The 22,421-nt window shown below is 44.6% G+C and overlaps 1 protein-coding gene across 1 annotated transcript in view; it reads right to left on the bottom strand.

The window, feature by feature from the left end:
• The window catches only part of PLB1 (phospholipase B1), a 191,824-nt gene that overhangs the window by 146,409 nt on the left and 22,994 nt on the right, over positions 1-22,421 (bottom strand). The window contains exons 7-15 of the mRNA XM_063919416.1: positions 21,942-22,004; positions 19,496-19,578; positions 14,764-14,830; positions 10,311-10,394; positions 7,597-7,662; positions 4,031-4,108; positions 2,200-2,299; positions 1,745-1,803; positions 913-986 (exon numbers count right to left, since the gene is read on the bottom strand). Coding sequence (XP_063775486.1) covers positions 913-986; positions 1,745-1,803; positions 2,200-2,299; positions 4,031-4,108; positions 7,597-7,662; positions 10,311-10,394; positions 14,764-14,830; positions 19,496-19,578; positions 21,942-22,004 — 674 coding nt within the window. The remainder of the gene's footprint in view (positions 1-912; positions 987-1,744; positions 1,804-2,199; positions 2,300-4,030; positions 4,109-7,596; positions 7,663-10,310; positions 10,395-14,763; positions 14,831-19,495; positions 19,579-21,941; positions 22,005-22,421) is intronic.

The raw sequence follows: 22,421 nt of genomic DNA, 5'->3' as shown, positions 1-22,421 counted from the left end.
GCTTTGGTAGAATTGACTTGGCAGGTTCCACTTGGTTAGTGTTATTGCACACTAACATGGCCGATGGGCCTCAGCATCACAGGACTAGGAAAGCGCATTTGCCTCAGACTGTCCAGTGGGTAATTTGGAGTGACATTTAGAGCAAGTGAAAAATGTCACTGATGTTGGCCCACTAGAAGAGGCTCTGATTATTATCCAATTGCCCCATGTGTTGATAAAAAGGAGACAGTAAGTGGCCCTTCATCTAATGCACAGGTTCTTAAACTTAGTCTTCAGGACCCCACGCAGTTCCTGTTTTCCAGGTCACCTGTAAATTTTTAAAATGTGACAGTTGGTCATACACAGTGCACCTCCTGAGGACCGAGTGTGAGAGCCACTGATCTAAGCCAATCACAGAAGGAGAGTGAACTATACAAGAAACACAACAAGGCAGAAAGTCTAGCCAATGGCTCTCTATTATTCCCCTCAGGATGGGGGATATAGAGATGACAGTGTCGCGACTTTAGTATCCTCTCAGCAATGAGTGGGCTTTCTTCATAGAGAAAAGCCCAACTTGAGGAAGATGTAGAGGGAAATGTACCAAACCTTCTAAAGGGTGGAGGCGTGGACCAGTGGTGAAGTTGCCCATAGCAACCAATCAACTGATAAGGACATTGCTATGACAGCAACACTAGAAACAGCGGGAAAAGATACACTGAAACATATAAATGAAACAAAGCTGCAAATGCAGCACTACCAGAAAGCACTGCCTCCCGAAGCATGTACAAAACTGGTGACTTCCTGGCTAGGGGCTATAGAAGGGGAGGAGCTCAGATTTCATTCAGCACAAAGTCCTGCATGCAGCCCTACACCCCATTGTTCCAGTGTCCCCCAGTGGATGTCAGAGAAATTCTGAATGACGCTACCACTCACCTCCAGGATAATCCACGGTACTCAGTCACCACGTCTAGGAGGTCGATGACGATGGCACCCGCACCATTCCCTGCCTGTCACAAGTAATGACATCACAGCATTTTAAGTTTAAAATACATCCTCACCTTTCTGTATCCAAGTTATACAACTAGAAATTACTATGGAGCCTTGTCTTACATCTACTATAGAATGTGATCTGGATTACATTATTCACCTCTAGCAACATCAGATAGCAACGTAACTTTAGTGGCACCTGGCACGGTCAGACTGGGCATCTGTTGATTCCTGCCAGAAGGGCCAATGGCCACGTGGGCCGATCCAGACGTCTTAAGGCCTGGCCAAGCAGCTTTGCCTCTCAGGGCTCTGCTTGGCTGGCAGGCTTTTTCTAACTTGTGGGCGTGAAGTGATGTCATGATATCACATTGCGCACCTGCAAGCTGGGGGTGCCACTCTAAGACGGCCACGCCCCTTGCAACTTGCGGCTCATTTCTGTGACTCGTAACCCCGCCCCCTCTTCCCATACAAATGAATGCTGTGGCAAATTGTTAGCACCAGTCTGTGCCTGTGTGGTGGCTAGTGAACCCATCCGAGTATCTATGACTGAGCACTATGCCAGTAACTTGACTTCACTAAAGCTTCTAAAAATAAAAAATGGTGAGGTTGCCCATAGCAACCAATCAGATGCTATAGCTTTTTAGGATGCAATATAGAAATAATAGCTAGAATCTGGTTGGCTGTGGCCAATGTCACCACTTTTCATTTTTTTGAGCTTTAGTAAATCTACCTCTAAGTGCATAGATTCATTTGGAGTTTCCCCTTTGATAGTACTTACAGTGAGTGAGTCTCCCAAAGCACCGATGACTTTAATGTCTGCCGGCTTCAATCTGTGAACTAAATAAGTCAGGTTGTGTTAATTGTGTCTCGTTGCCCAAAGGAGCCAAGCAACACATCAGAGATAAACATATACGGCAAAATGCACAACGTACTGTACATTATATGGATATTAGAAGTCCTCCGGAATTATAAGGCTTTGGGGCAAGAGCTTTGATGCCAGTCACAAATACTGTATCTATAATGATTTACAGTAAGGGGTCCTTATAGTATACACTTTCCTAGTGAACACTGACATCACACAATGTCATCAGAAATCGCTGCTCATTCAGATAATATTGTCAGGAGTATATTATTTATATTTGCGTCGCTTTATATTTGCGTCCCTTGTGCGTTATACATGAATGATAGGATTACACTTCTTTATCCTATATCTGTTCGGAAACCCATACTTACCAGAGGTGGGGATTGTGTCTGAGGGGCTGAGGTCAGCACAAGAGAAGTTGGACCCGATCTTCCATGGCTGAAAACACAAATTGCGCTGTGATTGTTTCATCTCAGAGAACATTCTGCAAACTGAACGGGCGGATTCTCAATATGACCAGATAAGGTGCAGTATTATATACACAGAGACCGGGTTTTCTATGGCTGAACGGAAGTGACAATCTGATGTCACAGCAATGGGCTCAGTATAACACCACCTCCTGCCTGTAGTTATTATTACATACCCTCCAACTGTACCTTTTTGGCAGGTACAGTACCTTTTTTTTATGGTCTGTACCTGCCAAAAAGGGCTTTGTACTGATTTTTGACTCTCCAAATTAACATTGAAAGTATAGGAAAGGAGGCGTGGCCACATTCCTTTTACCCGTGGCCATGCCCCTTCCCTAATTTGTACCGGTTTTCATGTGTAAAATGTTGGAGGGTACGTTATTATGTTGACATCATTGGAAGATGTATATAGAAAGGAGCACTGTCAAACTCCAACCAGCTGACTGATTGCTACAGCAACAGACAGGAGAGAGACTGTCTGCCAACTGTCTCTATTTTTGAGGGTCTGTCTATGTCAAACACTCTGGACTTTGTCCCAGCTACTGTGTAGGGACAGTCAGGGAGGTAGGTTCTTCTTCACACGTCTTACTTGAAAGGGGAGCCACATGCACTTATCGCTGGTGTCGGCAGTGTTGGCAGTCCTTCTGAAGGAGAGGTGATTGGAGGACTGCATACTCCTAATTGCTGCATGCCGGCACCCACAGCGACAGTACTTACAGAAAATGAGCCCACACCTGCCACCAGGACACTTTCACAATAATTCCCAGGATGTGTCTTTATATGAATGGGGTGGCCTAAAGTTATAATAGGTTGGAGTGTGAAGTGACAGTTTTACTTTGACCACCTTTTCCCGTTGAACCCACAATCCCGCAAACCTACAATAGGTACAGTGTGACCTGACATAGGCGGTGGCCGTGTACAATATATATGCACTAGGTAGACAATCGGCACACACAGAAATCCTCTGTGTTTTGCACTGTCATAAATAACCTTTCATTTCATTTAATTTGTGCATGCACATTCCTTGTCTGGGGTGTATACTATGTAAGGCTCACACCAGGCAAGGACGGCTGCTGTCGCTAGTATTTTAATATATATATATATATATATATATATATATATATATATATAAAACATAATATACCTACCCTCCTTTTGTGCTAATTAATTTGTGTGGTCTAAAAAAAGATGTAATTATGTGCAGCAACTCTCGACTGGTTCCCTGTTAGTTGGAACCTAGTTAAATACAATACCAAAACAGAAATGAGTGTGCGCCCCAGGTTAGTAGAATTATTAAGGTCAACCTTGGATTTATCAGCCACTAGAATGTCTGACAGTTTTGTTGTTCCTACACGCCTTAATTCACAGAGGTGGTTTCACCATTGACAATATTTATTAAAACAAAATTTGCATAAAAGATTCCGTAAAAGTTTTTGTTGTTGTACAGAACGTTTCAAATGTTTGTTTTAGACAAGGATTCTCCTTCCTTGGTTATTGTTATTGAAGATCGGGGGATCACAGTGTACAAGATAAACCCGATGCATTTCATCTTGTATAGAGCGTTCATCAGGGGTAAATCTTGATTTTTAGTAAGACCTAAACTAAAACTTTTATGTGAATTTATATATATATAATATATATATATATATATATATATATATATATATATATATATAGTAACAGAGCAGGACTGGGGGGAGATCACATGACAGTAAATAGGGGTAGCGCATATTACCTTGCTGTCTTCGTTCAGCATCATGTCCTTCTGCCACATGTAGGGACTGTTCTTATGCGTGTTCAGGAATGCAGTGTCCTGTGTGCATAATATCAAACCAACCATTCAATCAATCAATCAATCAATCATCACAGCACTGGGGTTATGCAAGAATAACGTAAATGTTTGTTCTTAGGAGCTGACCATATTCAGCCTTTCAATATGTGCCATCCAGAAACTTATTCTTTAGCTTCTTGCGGTGTGCCCACGTCACTATGTGCTAATAATATGCATATTATTTGTGTATTTACCTCCCTAGAGATCTGCAGATTATCACTCTCTCCTAACTCAGTGGAAACTACATTATGTCTGCAGAACATTTCACCCATTCTGTCACCACTAATTTCTTATTCTAGCTTTTAGGCTCAGCAGACAATAGCGACAGTCTACATTAACATTTTAATTATTTGGATTGATAACACAGATTTGTGGAATATTGGCCTGTAGGCTAATATGGAAAACACCATCCATACGTTACTATGGGCTACATCAAACAGTTTACACAGCGTCTGACAGCATAAAACCTATGGGGGTGGTTTACCATCAGAAATGCCACTAATGCATATCCAAGATATCTGCTGCGGCCCCCCCTTGTTGCATTCAGGGAAGATTTGTGGGTATCTCACAGAAACTGGCATTTTTCGGGGGATATGCCATAAATACTCTATAATAAATATACCCCTTAATTTTTCTCACATCTGTTCCCTGATCACCCCAGACCCTCGATTCTGGCAGACCCCTGCTTGTGACAAGGAGCCCCCTCTCTCAATCTCAGGATGGTCCTAGGGGAGTGCGAGTGGCACTGTGGTACAGAACGCAGGGCTTGCTGCGTGGCACTGTCGTTGCCCCACGGCAATTGCCTCTGTGTCTCTGCTGCGGTGCCACTAGTGTCACTGGTGCAATGACACCTGGAGTGTCCTTTGGACGATCTGGGCATGCACCCTAAACTCTGCACTGCCAGCTGGATGCTCCGGGCAGAGCTGCTCTCCCCGGTGCTGGCAGCTCAGCCCCCTCTGCACGATGTTATGACATCATGTGTGTAGGGGGGTATCCGTTCACATGGTCGACCATGTTATGGTCGACAGTCATTAGGTCGACCACTATTGGTCGACATTGACATGGTCGACATGGACACATGGTCGACACATGAAATGGTCGACACATGAAAGGTCGACACATGAAAAGGTCGACATGAGTTTTTTTACTTTTTTTCTTTTGGGGAACTTTTCCATACTTTACGATCCACATGGACTACGATTGGAACGGTAAAGTGTGCCGAGCGAAGCGAAGGCACCATGCCCGCAGCATGGCGAGCGAAGCGCGGTGCACTAATTGGGGTTCCCAGTCACTTTACGCAAAAAACGACACAAAAAAAGTAAAAAAACTCATGTCGACCTTTTCATTTGTCGAACTTTCATGTGTCGACCATTTTCATGTGTCGACCATGTGTCCATGTCGACCATGTACTGGAGATGGGTCTGGGGTGCAGTTCCCCCTGATTGGAGTGGCTGGGCTGCTGTGGGGTAGCACACTATTATATTTATTTAGCACCCCCCTTAACACTATTAATCCTTTAGGTCTTTTAATTACACCGTCACTAGTGTATCACTTTTTGTATACAGATTTTGCGTTCCCTTTAATTAACACATACTAACACTTTACCTTCTCACATGTGTGCTGCCCTGGGGTGGCTGGCCTGTGCCGGTTTGTGGGGTTCTGCACCCCAGGCCCAGATATAGTATTAGGTTTAGGACCACCAGCATCAGAGGAGCCTTGTCGAGGCCTGGTGGCTTTGCCATATTTCTGCAGATATATGTAACGAAGACCTCTGGATTTCTATTATATGTAGGTTTTCAAGTCATGTTACCCATATAGTTTGGTGTGCTGGGGGACACCAGGGGTTAATCCCCATCCTGTTTCTTGCTTAGAATTACCCCTCCCTTTCAAGCACCTGAAGTATATTGTCCAATTGATATGAGCAACTTGCATTCTGTTTTGCTGGAACATTGGCCTGTAGGCTAATATGGAAAACACCATCAATACGTTACTATGGGCTACATCAAACAGATTACACAGCGTCTGACAGCATAAAACCTATGGGGGTGGTTTACCATCAGAAATGCCACTAATGCATATCCAAGATATCTGCTGCGGCCCCACCTTGTTGCATTCAGGGAAGATTTGTGGGTATCTCACAGAAACTGGCATTTTTCGGGGGATATGCCATAAATACTCTATAATAAATATACCCCTTAATTTTTCTCACATCTGTTCCCTGATCACCCCAGACCCTCGATTCTGGCAGACCCCTGCTTGTGACAAGGAGCCCCCTCTCTCAATCTCAGGATGGTCCTAGGGGAGTGCAAGTGGCACTGTGGTACAGAACGCAGGGCTTGCTGCGTGGCACTGTCGTTGCCCCACGGCCATTGCCTCTGTGTCTCTGCTGCGGTGCCACTAGTGTCGCTGGTGCAATGACACCTGGAGTGTCCTTTGGACGATCTGGGCATGCACCCTAAACTCTGCACTGCCAGCTGGATGCTCCGGGCAGAGCTGCTCTCCCCGGTGCTGGCAGCTCAGCCCCCTCTGCACGATGTTATGACATCATGTGTGTAGGGGGGTATCCGTTCACATGGTCGACCATGTTATGGTCGACAGTCATTAGGTCGACCACTATTGGTCGACATTGACATGGTCGACATGGACACATGGTCGACACATGAAAGGTCGACACATGAAAAGGTCGACATGAGTTTTTTAACTTTTTTCTTTTGGGGAACTTTTCCATACTTTACGATCCACATGGACTACGATTGGAACGGTAAAGTGTGCCGAGCGAAGCGAAGGCACCATGCCCGCAGCATGGCGAGCGGAACGCGGTGCACTAATTGGGGTTCCCAGTCACTTTACGCAAAAAACGACACAAAAAAAGTAAAAAAACTCATGTCGACCTTTTCATGTGTCGACCTTTTCATGTGTCGACCTTTTCATGTGTCGACCTTTTGTCCATGTCGACCATGTCAATGTCGACCAATAGTGGTCGACCTAATGACTGTCGACCATAACATAGTCGACCATTCATACCGGAACCGTGTAGGGGGCGGGGCTGCCAAGGGAAGCCCTGTTACGCAGTTGCCATTCCATTCTATTCAATAAATTTCTCTATTTTAAAAAATAAATGTTCCCCCTAAATCCTCACACGCACTAAACTTTGGTTATAGCCAGTCACGTAGGCTGGAATATTCTGGATGTATACCGCCACCCTAAAACACTTTCCACTTATACCCTGTAGTAATTATTAAGTGGAGAATTATAAGCTAAGGGTAGGTAATATGTGCGGGAACCACACATCCCAGCATACCCTGTCACAGTTTTCCAGTTAAGCATGCGTAAACTTTGGCAATACAAGATGGGAAGTGTAGTTCATTCCACAGCAGCAGGACTGCCAGACATTGCCGACCCCTAGTGTAATCTATGCCCTGCTTACAGTGACTTACTGCAGATCAGGTCACTCAGTGACCGGAACTTACCTGTGCTGAGCATTGCACCTTATACACCTCTCCATAGTTACTGAGGTTATTTCTGTCAGAATCCACCTGCAAAATCAGTCATGTTGGTGTATTAGTCTTATATGGCTGTATATACAAACCTACTGTAACTGGATCCATTTTACTATGGGATTATGTGCGAGAGGCACTGCTGATATACTGTGTGCCTGTGTTAGATATAGGGACATACAGTATTAAATTACGATAGTGTATGTATCCCAGCACAGGTGTACTGTATACAGATAAATTCCTTTGGACTGGACAGTGTATTTGGACAGATGTTTATGAAGACTGGTGCTCTCTCCTGACTTCCAAACACACAGCAGCCAGGAAACAGCACACCAGTCCAGGGTTTTCATGCAATCTAGCAGTAGCTAGTTTTATCGTGCAGTACAGAAAAAATGAAACATAAAAATAAATCCTAGCCCGTCTGGGCTCTAACTAACAAACTGGTTCCCTCTCTCAAAAGATGGCAAGGCCTAATGCCCCATCACAAACATAGGCTTATGCACAGTACTCACAGTAAATCACAGTGTCTCATAACAAGCCTGCTGCCTGTTCCCCCAGGTAGCGAGACACTGAGAAAATCCCTGAGACACTGTTATTAGCCACTACAGGTGCAGGTACTAATTAGTCTGATCTCCGGCTGAAAACTCAAAATGGGCCTAATGGATAAAGCCTGCCCTCTCTCTTCATCCATACCACCAGGAACCCTTAACCAGCATTTACTAAATCCCAAAATCTAACCAAGTTTTTTTTGCAGAAATAGTTCCCTGGGGGTTTAAATGACAAACATATCTCCTGTTTAATACTTTAACAGTGCTTTTAACACAAATCTGCCCCCCATTGTTTCGACCTGTGGGGCGGAACAACTGCAACCCTCAACAAATAACACAAGACAAAGCATCTGCATTGGCCAGTTGGCTTCTTGGCCTGTGCTTTACTGAAAATGTAAAGTTTTGCAATTCGGAGGACTGTCTTGTTATACTCCCATTGCTTTCTTTATTCTCAGACATCCATTTTAATGGGGCATGATCAGTGATCAATCTGAATTTCCTTTCCAGCAAGTAGTACGAGAGTTTCTAATGCCCACTTGATTGCCAACGCTTTATGGGGGTCATTCTGACCCGTTTGCTCGCTGCTTTTTATCGCAGCCAAGCGAATGGGTCCCCACTGCGCATGCGCTGGCGCCATAGTGCGCCGGCGCATACCAGATGGCCGAAGGCCGTAGCAGGGCTGCAATCGCCTCTGTCTGATTGACAGGCAGAGATGGTCGTTGGGGGGGGGGTGGAACGGCTACGATCATATCAGAATGACCCCCTATGTTCGAGAGTGGCATAGTTTATCTCATGTACATTCAACTTCCTGCTTAAATAAATAAAAAGATGCACTTCACACTCTTTATTTTGGTACAGGACAGCACCTATTCCTACATCCGATGCATCAGTTTGCACCACAAATTCCCTTTGAAAGTCAGGCGTCATCGGAACTGGTTGGGTACACAATGCTACTTTTTCTGCTTCAGGACTCCATTTAACTTTCTTCTTTTGCTCTTGTTAAGGTCTGTCATTGGGACTGCAATGGAGCCAAATTGTGTATAAACCTTCTATAATACCCAGTGATTCCTAAGAAAGCTCTCACTTGCTTTTTATTCAGGGGTCATGGCCAATTTTGTATTGCCTCAATTTTATTAAGTTGGGGCTTTATCAAACCTCTGCCGATGGTGTATCCAAGATACTTTACTTCTTCCATCCCTAAAATTTTTTTTTTTTTGTTGGCTGTCTATCCTGCCTTACAGATGGAGTCCAATGCTACTTGTACCCTGGGCAAGTGAGACTGTCAATCAGGACTATATTTGTCTACATCATCTAGATAAGCAGCAGCATACTGTCTATGGGGCCTTAAAATTCTATCCATCATCCTTTGAAATGTAAACAAAATGGCAACATCTTGTATTGGAACAACCCTTCAAGGTCTTTTCTGTGGCGTTCCCTGTTAATGGCACTTGCCAATACCCTTTGGTTAAGTCTAGAGTGGTTAAGTACCTTGCTGTTCCTAATCTCCCAATAAGTTTATCAACAATAGGCATTGAGAAGGCATTGAACTTTGACACATTATTGAGCTTATGGAAATCATTGCAGAACCGCAGACTCCCATCAGGTTTTGGAATGAGCAGAATGGGACTTGAACACTGGCTATGTGATTCTTCAGTGACATCTAATTCCAACACTTCCCCTGGGTCAGTGATTATATTTGAAAATAAAGTTCTATTTCTTACAAGAAATTCTTTAGCTGTTCAACAGTTGAGAGGGTTTTAGCTATTGTTACTTCAGGAACCAAAGGTACTGGCTTTACTGGATGGACTAGGGTGGATGACATAGCTTCTCTATTCTTCCAAGGTTTTATAAGATGTACATGGTAGATCTGATCTTGCTTTCTTTTCCTGGGCTGGTACATTTTATAGCTAACCTCCCCCACTTTTCTAGGATTTCAAATGGTCCATGCCACGTAGCCAAAAGTTAACTTCCTACCGTGTTCAAAAACCTGGCTTGGATACGGGATTTTGGTGGAAAAAGAGTATCAATAACTCCTTTACACAACACAATTCTTCTGTAACATGTAATGCTCTATGTTATTCATCTACACCAATATACCCCTTTGCTGTAGACATAAATATCACCCTACACGGTACTTACCACATTCAGCACAGGATGTAAGACTACTGTAAAATCCTCCCTTGTTTCGTATCTCTCAGAATTGACTAATCTCTCAAGCGCAGCCTGGAACAGAAACAATCTACGTCAGTGTGAGCCCCTCCTGATCCCTACCATCATTCCCTACAATTATATTACAGTTTTGCGATCTCAGATCGTGTAATTTTGTTTCTTTCAAGTATAATAACTAACAAAGGGGAGATTTATCAAGTCAAAGAGATAAAGTGGAGAGCAAAGCCTGTTTACTGACAGTTAGGAGCCGATTTGCTTATAGTTCATCCCTCTCCACTTTATCTCTCTCCAAGACTTGATATATCTCCCCCATAGACTGATATAGGTCATGATTTAGAAAGTCTCTTATTCCATTATGCAGACGGGACCAGACCTGTTTTTTTGTGACCACGCCAAGATTCACCACAACACAACAGGGAAACCATAGCATCTATTTACTGGTTACTAATTAAGTCAGAAGATGGCATTGAACATTTCATTTAGATTTTTGGATAATTGCAATTAAATTCTAATGACTGGTGTTGTATAAGATTCCCCCTGATAAGAGCAGGTAATTCTTATCTCTGCAGGTTTGATCAATTCAGAGAGATGGAAGTTCAGTTATATCTTGGATATATTATGTAATCAGTTTATGTTATAAATATATTTTTATCAGATGAGGACAAGGTGTGTAATAATAACCTTGGTGACAGGTCAGGTGATCACGGAGGACATAAATGACAGATATTGCATGAATAATTTGTGTTGAGTGTATCCTGTTCAACAATGCAAATAATACATAGTGAATGTACAACTGCTGCATCTGAGTACAATGGAGGTCATTCCGACCTGATCGCACGCTAGCTATTTTTTGCAGTGCTGCGATCAGGTCAAATCTCGGCAAAACTGCGCATGCATATGCACTGCAATGCGCAGGCGCGTCGTACGGATACAAAGCGGATCGGTGCTGGCCGATGGATTTAACGAAGAATCCATTCGCACAGCCGATCGCAAGAAGATTGACAGGAAGAAGGCGTTTATATGGGTGTCAACTGACTGTTTTCAGGGAGTGGTTGGAAAACGCAGGCGTGTCCAGGTGTTTGCAGGGCGGGTGTCTGACATCAATTCAGGGACCGGACAGGCTGAAGTGATCGCAGTGGCTGAGTAAGTTCAGAGATACTCAGAAACTGCACAAAAGTTTTTTGTACCGCTCGGCTGCACAAGCGTTTGCACACTTGCAAAGTGAAAATACACTCCCCTATAGGCGGTGACTATCTGATCGCAGCGCTGCAAAAAATAGCTAGCAAGCGATCAACTCAGAATGACCCCCAATGATGACTACACATAGGCCTTGCATGGTAAGTGGCCTGCTCTAACAGGAGCTTTGATCACCAACACGCTCTTATAGGAAACTTACCTATACAGGCAATTCAATCAAATCTCCTAGAGATGCGCCGTCAGTATAATCAGGCTTGTCATAATATCCCTTTAATCCAGGACACCTATGATTTGCACAGGTTCTGTGACTGATTAAATTCAAGCCTGTATTTCACCTCGTTATAGGGCCTAATTCAGACCTGATCTCTAGGGTGCAATTTTTGCATCCCTGCGATCAGGTAGTCGCCACCGACAAGGGGATGGGGAAATTGCTGTGCAGGTGTGCGATCGCATGTGCAAGAGAGCTGCAAAATAGAAGTTTGTGCAGTCTCTGCACATCCCAGGACTAACTCTTCCAGTGCGATGATCGGGGCCGGAACGGACGTCAGGAACCCTCCTTCCAAAACGCCTGGCCCCTCCTGTGTTTCTCTGGACACTCCTTAAAAACAGTTAGTCGCCACCCACAAATGGCCTGTTCCTGTCACTCACCTTGCGATCGCTCGTGCGATCGATTTTCTCGCACCATCCCGTCACTGCCCGGCGATCCCCGTCACTGCGGATCGACGCGCCTGCGCATTGCGGTGCATACGCATGTGCAGTTCAGACTTGATCGCAGGCTGTACGAAAATGCAGCCTAGCGATCAGGTCTGAATTAGGCCCCATAGTCAGCCACAGAATCTGTATAAATCGTAGATGTCCTGGATGGAAGGGATAGTATGACAAGCACTGTTGGACTGGGGCCTGAAGGGCCCACCGGGGGAATGCAGTGTTAGGGGCCCATGTTTAGGGGTGTGTCCAGTGTCTAGAGGGGGTGTGGCCAGCCACCACATTGGTTTGTCTAACTAGCACATAGTGCATGGACTGGTCCACTTGATAATTATATATTGTAAATACTGCTAGTGCATGCATCATAATGTACCAGTAATGCACTGTAAATATACACCATAGTGCTGTGCAGTATAGGGTAACATATGTATAATGTATAATTCAAGTGCACAGTCTGGAACCTGAACCCCTGGAGGAGGAGGTGGGGCCCCCAGGCAGTAGGGCCCACTGGGAGTTTCCCCTGTACCCCTGTGGACCAGTCCAACCCTGATGGTAAGCCTAAGTATAATCACAATACTCTACATACACAGGGGCGTTTCAACAGAGGAGGGGGCCCATGTGCACCTCCAGGTGGGCCCTCTCCTCTGTACGGCGCTGTAGACTCTGGCATGCGCAGGTCTCTGGAAACATGACGCCCATTACGTTTGTGCCTAGGGCTGCCCTCACCCCTAAATACACAAGGGGCTTGCTGCACCCGCCCCTCCACGCCGGGATCCCAGCGTCGGTATGCTGCCGGGATCCCGACGTCGGTAAGCTGACCGGCGGTCTCCTGACCACCGGTCAGCCATACTACACCCCTTGCACCCAATATAGATACGCCAGTGTCTTACATATATCTGAGATTAAATGCTGCAACTATGCATTTTGCAGATGCCCAAGTCGGGTCATCTGCAATATCCAACATGCTGGAAATCCTCGATTTGCTGATTCCGACCCAAAAATGATTGGAATTGGCGAATCAAGGATTTTAAACATGTAGGATTGCCGATGTGGAGATAAATCGGTGATCAAGTCCAGCGATCATCGGATCAGCATCGCTGCTTAGATGTATGGCAAGCATTAGTTGGTTTGAAAGAGAGTGTGTAAGAGAAGATGATGAGATGCCTACACCAATTCACAACACTACATATTAGACAGATTTCCCAATGAAATATTATAACTGCCCCAGGTCTTGGACCCAATTGATAAGAGATGGTATAATGGCCCTCATCCCGAGTTGATCGCACGAAGCTGCATTTTGCAGCCCGTGCGATCAACTATACTCCGCCTATGGGGGAGGGTTTTTTCCCATAGCAAGGCTGCGTTCGCTTGTGCAGCCCAGCTATGGGGAATACGGTATCCGGACTCCAGGTCGACAGCACAAAAGTCGACACACCTTAGGTCGACGCCAATTGATCGACACACCTTAGGTCAACATGGACAAAAGGTCGACATGGACACAAGGTCGACATGGAAAAAGGTCGACATGAGTTTTTCACGATTTTTTTCTTTTTTTGAACCTTTTCATACTTATCGATCCACGTGGACTACGATTGGAACGGTAAAGTGTGCCGAGCGAAGCGGTAGCGGAGCGAAGGCACCATGCCCGAAGCATGGCGAGGGGACGCGGTGCACTAATTGGGGTTCCCGGTCACACTACGAAGAAAACGACACCAAAAAAACATAAACAACTCATGTCGACCTCTTTCCATGTCGACCTTGTTCCTGTCGACCTTTTGTCCATGTCGACCTAAGGTGTGTCGACCAATTGGCGTCGACCTAAGGTGTGTCGACCTTTGTGCTGTCGACCCTCAGTCCCAGACCCGGGGAATACATTTGTGCAGTTTGTAAGTAGGTCTAGACATACTTACCAGATGCAATGTTTTCAGCCTGTTCGTACCTAGCTCTGACGTCAAACACTCGCCCTGGACACACCTGCGTTTCTTCAAACACGCCTGCGTTTTTCTTACCACTCCCTGAAAACAGCTCCGAATGCTGTGTTGCCACCCAGGAACGCCCACCGCCTGTTTATCTTCAGACGATCGCTGCTGTGATCACTTTCTTCTTTGCCTTCATCATTACCTGGCGACGTCCATCACTGGGCAACGCCGAGCGTGCACATTACGGCACTCGCGCATGCGCAGTAATGACCCGGTCGCAGCTGTGCGAATGAAAGCAGAATAACCCGCAATGTGTGGTCCTCAAACAACTGCCAACCATTGTTGAAAGTTGATCTTATTGGCATGTGATGTCAGACAGTCAGTTTATGAGTTTATACCTGTTCACAAAATCTGGTCACACTGGTAACAGATTTGGCCATTTTGTATGTGTGGTGATCAGACGTCAGATGTGCTAAGTATTTTTCCTGCACTATACCAACCGGAAACTTCCTGCACGTTAAATGCGGTGGGATATTGCGTCCCTCACTGATCCACAGATTGGCAAATCATTTTATACCAGAATTACCCAGCATCCTCCTCACCTGGAAGGAGAAGCCCAGCATGGCTTTGTTGTAGTCAGACGGATTCCGGAAACACTCGCAGGATTTCCTGGAATAAATAAACACCAAATGAGACAGATTAAACACAAATCCTGTCCCAATAGGCCTGACTCACATGCAATGCAGATATTAACGCATTGGGGCAATTCATCGTCCGACTGTGCATGCGCTATGATAACACTGCGCAAGCGTCAAAGGTACTTTTGTGAGGACGCTCGCAGCGAGGAATCAAGCTCATACATAGAAAACATGGTGCTCGCGTCTCAGTTCCCGCGGCCATTCTGCGTGACCATAGCGTCACTCAGATGAGCGAATATCGGAGGATCTGCGACCATCGCTGAGTGTACATACGCAGTTGCTGATATTAGCGAGACAACAAGTAGGTACATTTCCAAGCAGCGGCATCAGCATATTTTTGCACAATAAACTGCGCACGGAATCGCAGCTTCGATTTGCCTTTGGCATTCACATCTGCTTCATGCCCAATGTTGTGTTTTGTAATTTATAATTTAAGATGAGGTTATAAAGTGGTTGGATTGTAATTGTAATAAAATGACATATATTGATACTGATGATTGGTTCAGCGTATTTATGGTAAATTAATATATAACATAGTACATATAAAAAATTAAGAGAACAATAGTTCACGGTGTTGCGTTTAAGTTAGAATATCTAACATGCAGCTACAGGCAGCGTAACCAGTGAGCAGACAATAGAACTATTAATGTTTTAATGTTACCTAAAGACACAAAGTAAAGTCATTCTGAGCTAAGAAAAAAGAAATAGAGAGCGCAAAACAAACTTATTTAATATTCCTATTGTATTTATTGGTAAAACTCTGATAAAACCATTGGTATGATTATAACCTTAGCATACTGAAAATGGAAACATCAGCATAAAAATTTAACACTTATTATAAACTGTTGCAAAACAATTGAATAATGTATCAAGTAGATATCAATCACAATTTGATGAAATACACTGGTTGGCAAAATTTAGCCGTGATCTCTTGATGCACTATTCATCAAGCTACACGGACATATAGGTGAGGGTACTGTTTCCCAAATGATTGAATTATGGGGGTGATTCCGAGTTGTTCGCTCGCTAGCTGCTTTTAGCAGCATTGCACACGCTAGGCCGCCGCCCTCTGGGAGTGTATCTTCGCTTAGCATAATTGCGAACTAAAGATTAGTAGAATTGCGAATAGAAAATTCTTAGCAGTTTCTGAGTAGCTCGAGACTTACTCCTACACTGCGATCAGCTCAGCCCGTTTCGTTCCTGGTTTGACGTCACAAACACACCCAGCGTTCGCCCAGCCACTCCCCCGTTTCTCCAGACACTCCCGCGTTTTATCCTGGCACGCCTGCGTTTGTCCGCACACTCCCAGAAAACGGCCAGTTTCCGCCCAGAAACACCCACTTCCTGTCAATCACACTCCAATCACTTCAACAATGAAATTTCTTCATTCTGCCGTGAGTAAATCTACTAAGTTTTGTGCTAAAATACTTAGCGCATGCGCACTGCGTACCATGCGCATGTGCATTTTTGCATTAATCGCTCCGTTGCAAAAATCGTCAATGAGCGAGCAACTCGGAATGACCCCCTATGGGCCTAATTCTGAGTTGATCGCAGCAGCAAATTTGTTAGCAGTTGGGCAAAACCATGTGCACTGCAGGGGGACAGATATAACATGTGCAGAGAGAGTTAGATTTGGGTGGGGTGTATTCAAACTTAAATCTAAATTGCAGTGTAAAAATAAAGCAGCCAGTATTTACCCTGCACAGAAACAATATAACCCACCCAAATCTAACTCTCTCTGCACATGTTATATCTGCCCCCCCCCCTGCAGTGCACATGGTTTTGCCCAACTACTAACAAAGTTCCTGCTGCGATCAACTCAGAATTACGCCCTATACTAAGTCATAAATCAGTTTATAAATGCTGGCCAGCAATATATAGCTCCCATTCAGGGGAGATTGGGATAATGGCTTTACAGTGCCTTTAAAGAGCCGCTTTTATATCTGAAAATGGCTCCGTTAATGTTTACTGTAGCTACTGACCACTAATTATCACCGGTGTCCCTTGTAACCGATTCTTCCGTGTTGGGAAGCAAATCGGACGGCAAAGATCAGTGATGGTGTGTCCGTGATGCCGCGGTCTCCGTATAGCTGATGACACCAAATGTATGATTGAGATGGGGGTACGTCCCCGTGTCCTGATACGTTTCTCGACCTCAAAAGCTCAAAAGCTAGGTCAGTTCTTCAGAGGAATAATGAAAAAGGTTTTCATTAATCCTCTGAAGAAACGACCTAGCTTTTGAGGTCGAGAAACGCGTCAGGGACACACCATCATCGCTGAGCGGACATTGGGGCAGATGTATTAACCTGGAGAAGGCATAAGGAAGTGATAAACCAGTGATATGTGCAAGGTGACAAACACACCAGCCAATCAGCTCCAATATGTAAATTAACAGTTAGGAGCTGATTGGCTGGTGCCTTTATCACCTTGCACATATCACTGGTTTATCACTTCCTTATGCCTTCTCCCGTTAATACATCTGCCCCACTGTTCAGTGTCCAGAGCCGCTTGATCGGCTCCTATACTACACGTGGATCGCGGTATCACGTACAGATTGGCTACTACCAAGCGGCCATTGCACCCTGTCCTGAGCCGCCTGTACCAGCTCCCCTGTCAAACGGAGACCGCGGCCATACAAGACATCAACAGAGACGGATGGAGTCTCATATCTTGTGAATCAAAGCCCATCTGTGCCGTCTGGTTTGCTTCCCGACACGGATGCATCGGTACAAGGGACACCGGTGGTAATTAGTGGTCAGTAGCTACAGTAAACATTAACGGAGCCATTTTCAGATATAAAAGCGGCTCTTTAAAGGCACTGTAAAGCCATTATCCCAATCTCCCCTGAATGGGAGCTATATATTGCTGGCCAGCATTTATAAACTGATTTATGACTTAGGATAATTCAATCATTTGGGAAACAGTACCTTCACCTATATGTCCGTGTAGCTTGATGAATAGTGCATCAAGAAGAGATCACGGCTAAGTTTTGCCATTTCATCAAATTGTGATTGATATCTACTTGATACATTATTCAGTTGTTTTGCAACAGTTTATAATAAGTGTTACATTTTTATGCTGATGTTTCCATTTTTAGTATGCTAAGGTTATTATCATACCAATGGTTTTATCAGAGTTTTACCAATAAATACAATAGGAATATTAAATAAGTTTGTTTTGCGCTCTCTAATTCTTTTTTCTTCTCTGGTTTATTAGGGTTTGCTAACGCCCTTTATTGAGAGCAGCATAATTAACTTACCAACAGGTAGCTGATCAGGGGATGCCTTACACTCTCTCTCTTTTCTGAGCTAAGAGACTTTTTGCAGAGTACAAAGATCTTTATTAGGACTTTCCTGTAGCTAAACTTCAACCTGTTACTGGATATTAATCTGCAATATCATTACCCAGCTACCAACTAAACTGCAATGCTGTATTGTACTTTACTATATATATATATATATATATATATATATATATATCTATATATATATATATATATATATCTATATATATCTATATATATATATATATATATATATCTATATCTCTTGTGAGGAGATCAGGATAGGGGTGCTCTCTCCTGGGGTAGATGGGCTCCTCCAAACATGCAGCAGCCAGCAGAACAGCACACCAGTCCAGGGTTTTTTGTGCATACTACCCGTGGCTAGTTTTATCGTTCAGTACAAAAGTCTGCTGTCTGTTTTTAAAAGTTTGTGTGTTGAACTTTTGACCCTGTCGACCCTTTGTCTAGATATATACAGAGATATAGATATATATTTCTAAAATTGTGTGGTATAATGAGACAGATTTTGCCAACATGATTGGACACATTAGATCACATGACCGTGCATTATTTCCTAAGGACCGCACACCTCAGGCCTGATCTACTTCCAATTATAATTTGAACATAATCACGCAGCCACAGCTGTATCACTCCACAAGTGTAACCAGCACCAGCTCTCATGGTTACACGGAGTGATATGACAGAATTTCTGACAGAAAAACTTCCCAAAATGTCAAATTTATCACATAACTCAAATGATATCACATCAGACCTCATCACACCTGACTTGTACAATGGTGATCTGGCTGCACATACAGGGGTCGTCTTCTATTTCCCACTTTCTGCGATGCGATTGAATTGTGACCGCATCGCTGGGAGACACTACACATGTACCCCCATAGAACATACATACTACATACATACATACATACATAGAACATACATACATAGACCATACATAAATAGATGCATACATAGACATTCACACACATACACAAACACAGTATTTTTTGTATTTGTACTGAATATTAGTATAATAAACTAATTCAGTTGCCATCACTGTCCATTATTTACGATTGGACAAACTATAAGTCAGGAACACACTAGACGATATATCGTCCGATGTTTCGTTCCGATGCGAACTGGAATGATATATCGGGTACATAGTCTAGTGTGTACCCATGATATGTTCACTCCCTTGGGTTGCTAGCGACATACCCCATTGCCCCTATAATCAGGAGGATATTGCTAGCAATTATATGCTGCCTCCCCCCCCCCCCCCATCCCCCAGCAGCTTAGTGACCTGTGATGTGACGCAGACAGGACCGCTCAAATACTGTAGGGGGCACTTACCTGATCTCAGCGTTACTGGGGTGGGACAGATAGAGGCCGCTCAGCACGGTCAAATCCACCAAACTGACAAATGTTTTTGGTATCTTTGGAGAGAAAACAGATGATCAGATTATACACTGGGTTTATGTAGAAGAATGGGGTATTGCCCTGACTTGTCTTCAGTGTTTGTCATTAGTCTCTCATATTACAGTATACTGTATAATGATATTTTGCTGCAATTTCTGGGGCTTGTCCCCAGAGCCGGCCCTAGGCATCGGCAAACTAGGCAAATGCCTAGGGGCACAAGTAGCTTCTGCTGATTAGAATGCTATGCAGCATGCCTATATTCTTTGTGTGACTGCGGCTGTATCTGCATCCGAAGTGCATTATTAATGTGCGGCATTATGTGTATAAGGTGTAATACAGTACTTTGTGGCGTAACGTGCTGTATAGAAAGGGGCACTACGATGTGGTGTAATGTGAATAAGGGGCACTACTGTGAGGAGTAACGTGGTACTACTGTGTGATGTAATGTGAATAAGAGACACTATTGCATGATATAATGTGAATAAAGTTGCAGTACTGTTTGGCGTTATTTCAACTGGTGGTATTATTGTGTGGTCATGTCCCTTCCCAGCAAGAACACGCCCCATTTTGGGCTGCGTACTGAATGTGCACACTGTTCCTATTTAAAATATAGGGGGTAGGAAGCACCAAAATGAGGACTGCTATGGGTGAGGGGTGATGGTGCTGGGAAAGGGGTGCAGGGTCAGAGGCGGAACTAGCATCTGTGCTAGGGGGCACCAGCCAAAATCTTGCCTAGGGCATTATAATGGTTAGGGCCGGCTCTGCCTGTCCCATCAAAGACATTTTCAGATTCCTCGATTGTTGCAGAATATTCCCAAATGTGTCTGCTACAGTATGATAAAGGCTGAATTACATCACAATGTACAATGAATAGTATATAAGTGGGAGATGACAACTACTAGTATAAATAGTTATTTGCACAAACACCCCCCAAAATCAGCCGTACTGGTAAATTTACTGGAAATACCCATCAGAAGATAAGTGTGTACACTATGGCCCTCATTCCGAGTTGATCGCTCGCTGGCTACTTTTAGCAGCCGCGCAAATACATAGTCGCCGCCCACGGGGGAGTGTATTTTCGCTTTGCAGGAGTGCGAACGCCTGTGCAGCAGAGCGGCTGCAAACACAAGACCAGCCCTGTAGTTACTTATTCTGTGCGATGATTGCTGCGACGAATGACACGGTAATGACGTCAGATACCTGTCCAGCAAACGCCCGGACACGCCGGCGTTTTTCCAAACACTCCCAGAAAACGGTCAGTTGACACCCAGAAACCCCCACTTCCTGTCAATCTCCCTGCGATCGGCTGTGCGACTGAAATTGTTGCTAGAACCTGTGCAAAACCACGATGCTCTTTGTACCTGTACGCCGCGCATGCGCAGTTTTGCCGTTTTTTTAACTGATCGCTACACAGTGAACAATGGCAGCTAGCAATCAACTCGGAATGAGGGCCTATATGCTGTAACCCATAACGACCAACCAATCAGATTCTACCTGTCACTTTTCTTGCATGGTTTGGAAAATGAAAACAAACATATTATTGGTGTCTGAGAGAGTTATGCACTTGTGTATATGCTGATACAGTCATGTAACTACCAGCTATGTTCTATAACTTTCAAAGAGTAAAAGCAACTGTGATCCCATAAATTAAACTAAGAGTGGGTGCACGCTAGAGAGATATCAGGACGATTTGCCGTTTCGTAGCGACAAATCATCTACATCATCTAGGGCGGGATGTACTAATGCACATCGCCGCCCAACGCCACGATGCTGATCGCACATGTACTTACATATGCGATCAGCATTGCGGAGGACAGCTCTTCCGATAACAACTGTCCTCCGTGATGTGCAACGGCAGCCTGACTTCTGGTATTCGGCCCCGTGAGTCAGTCTGCGCATGCGCCGGGTGACGGGCGCGAGGCATGCAAGGAGCGATCCGATCAGATCCCTCACACAGCGCTGCGGAGAGAAGCCCATAGGCTTCATGGGGTACCGCCAGCAGAAGCTGGCGAGCCCCGCCGCGGCCCTGACCTGCCGGCTGGGGGTTAGTACATTAGGAAAATGTGGTAAACGGGAGTTTACCGCATTTTCCGTTTAGTACATCCCTCTCCCTATTCTCTATGCACAATTGCATGCTCCCCCGCGCCATTAATGAAGTCCTCTGGTCGGCCCTGTTGCATGGTCAATCAGATGATATCATATGGGATTTGGTGCATATTGTGCAGTGTGTATGCCCAATCGGATGACCAGACGATATGTCATTCTGATTTGACACATCCAGGCTACCATACTCCCCAGCGATACAGTATGTGACTTACGCCAGTGAGCGTGGTCGTATATAGTGTATTGTATGAGATGTAGGGCATAGGTTGGCAGTTACCTGTTGGTGTAAATAATCTAGAGCCTCTGTTAGTTCTTTCATTGTATTCTCAGTGTAATCTTCCTGTATAAAACAAAATAAAAATAAATATATATTACCCACATCATAATAATACATAGGGAAATGTTTTCTGGATACAATAGGCAGCATAACAGCTGAGATAATGCAGAACAACTATTATTAACAAACAAAAGTCCCATATTTGGTCACAATGAGCCATCTACTGTATAATGCAGCCTGCATTCTGAGCCGGGTACATGTATGCCATGTCGCCCCCGCGCCCCAGCCCCCTGCTTGTGTGGGCAGCTGGCATAACTATCACTGGCATCCGCACCAGCCGCAGCCTTGGTGCAGGACATCTGACTGCACATGGATATCTACAGGGCCGTAACTAGGGGTGTGGCAGGGGTAACGTCACACAGGGTTCCCAATCCCCAGGGATGGCACCATCGCTGCCCCACGGTACCTGCATGTGGCAAG

The sequence above is a fragment of the Pseudophryne corroboree genome, chromosome 4 (genome assembly GCF_028390025.1).
Source record: "Pseudophryne corroboree isolate aPseCor3 chromosome 4, aPseCor3.hap2, whole genome shotgun sequence".
NCBI lineage: Eukaryota > Metazoa > Chordata > Amphibia > Anura > Myobatrachidae > Pseudophryne > Pseudophryne corroboree.
This window is presented reverse-complemented; position numbering and strand designations above follow the sequence as displayed.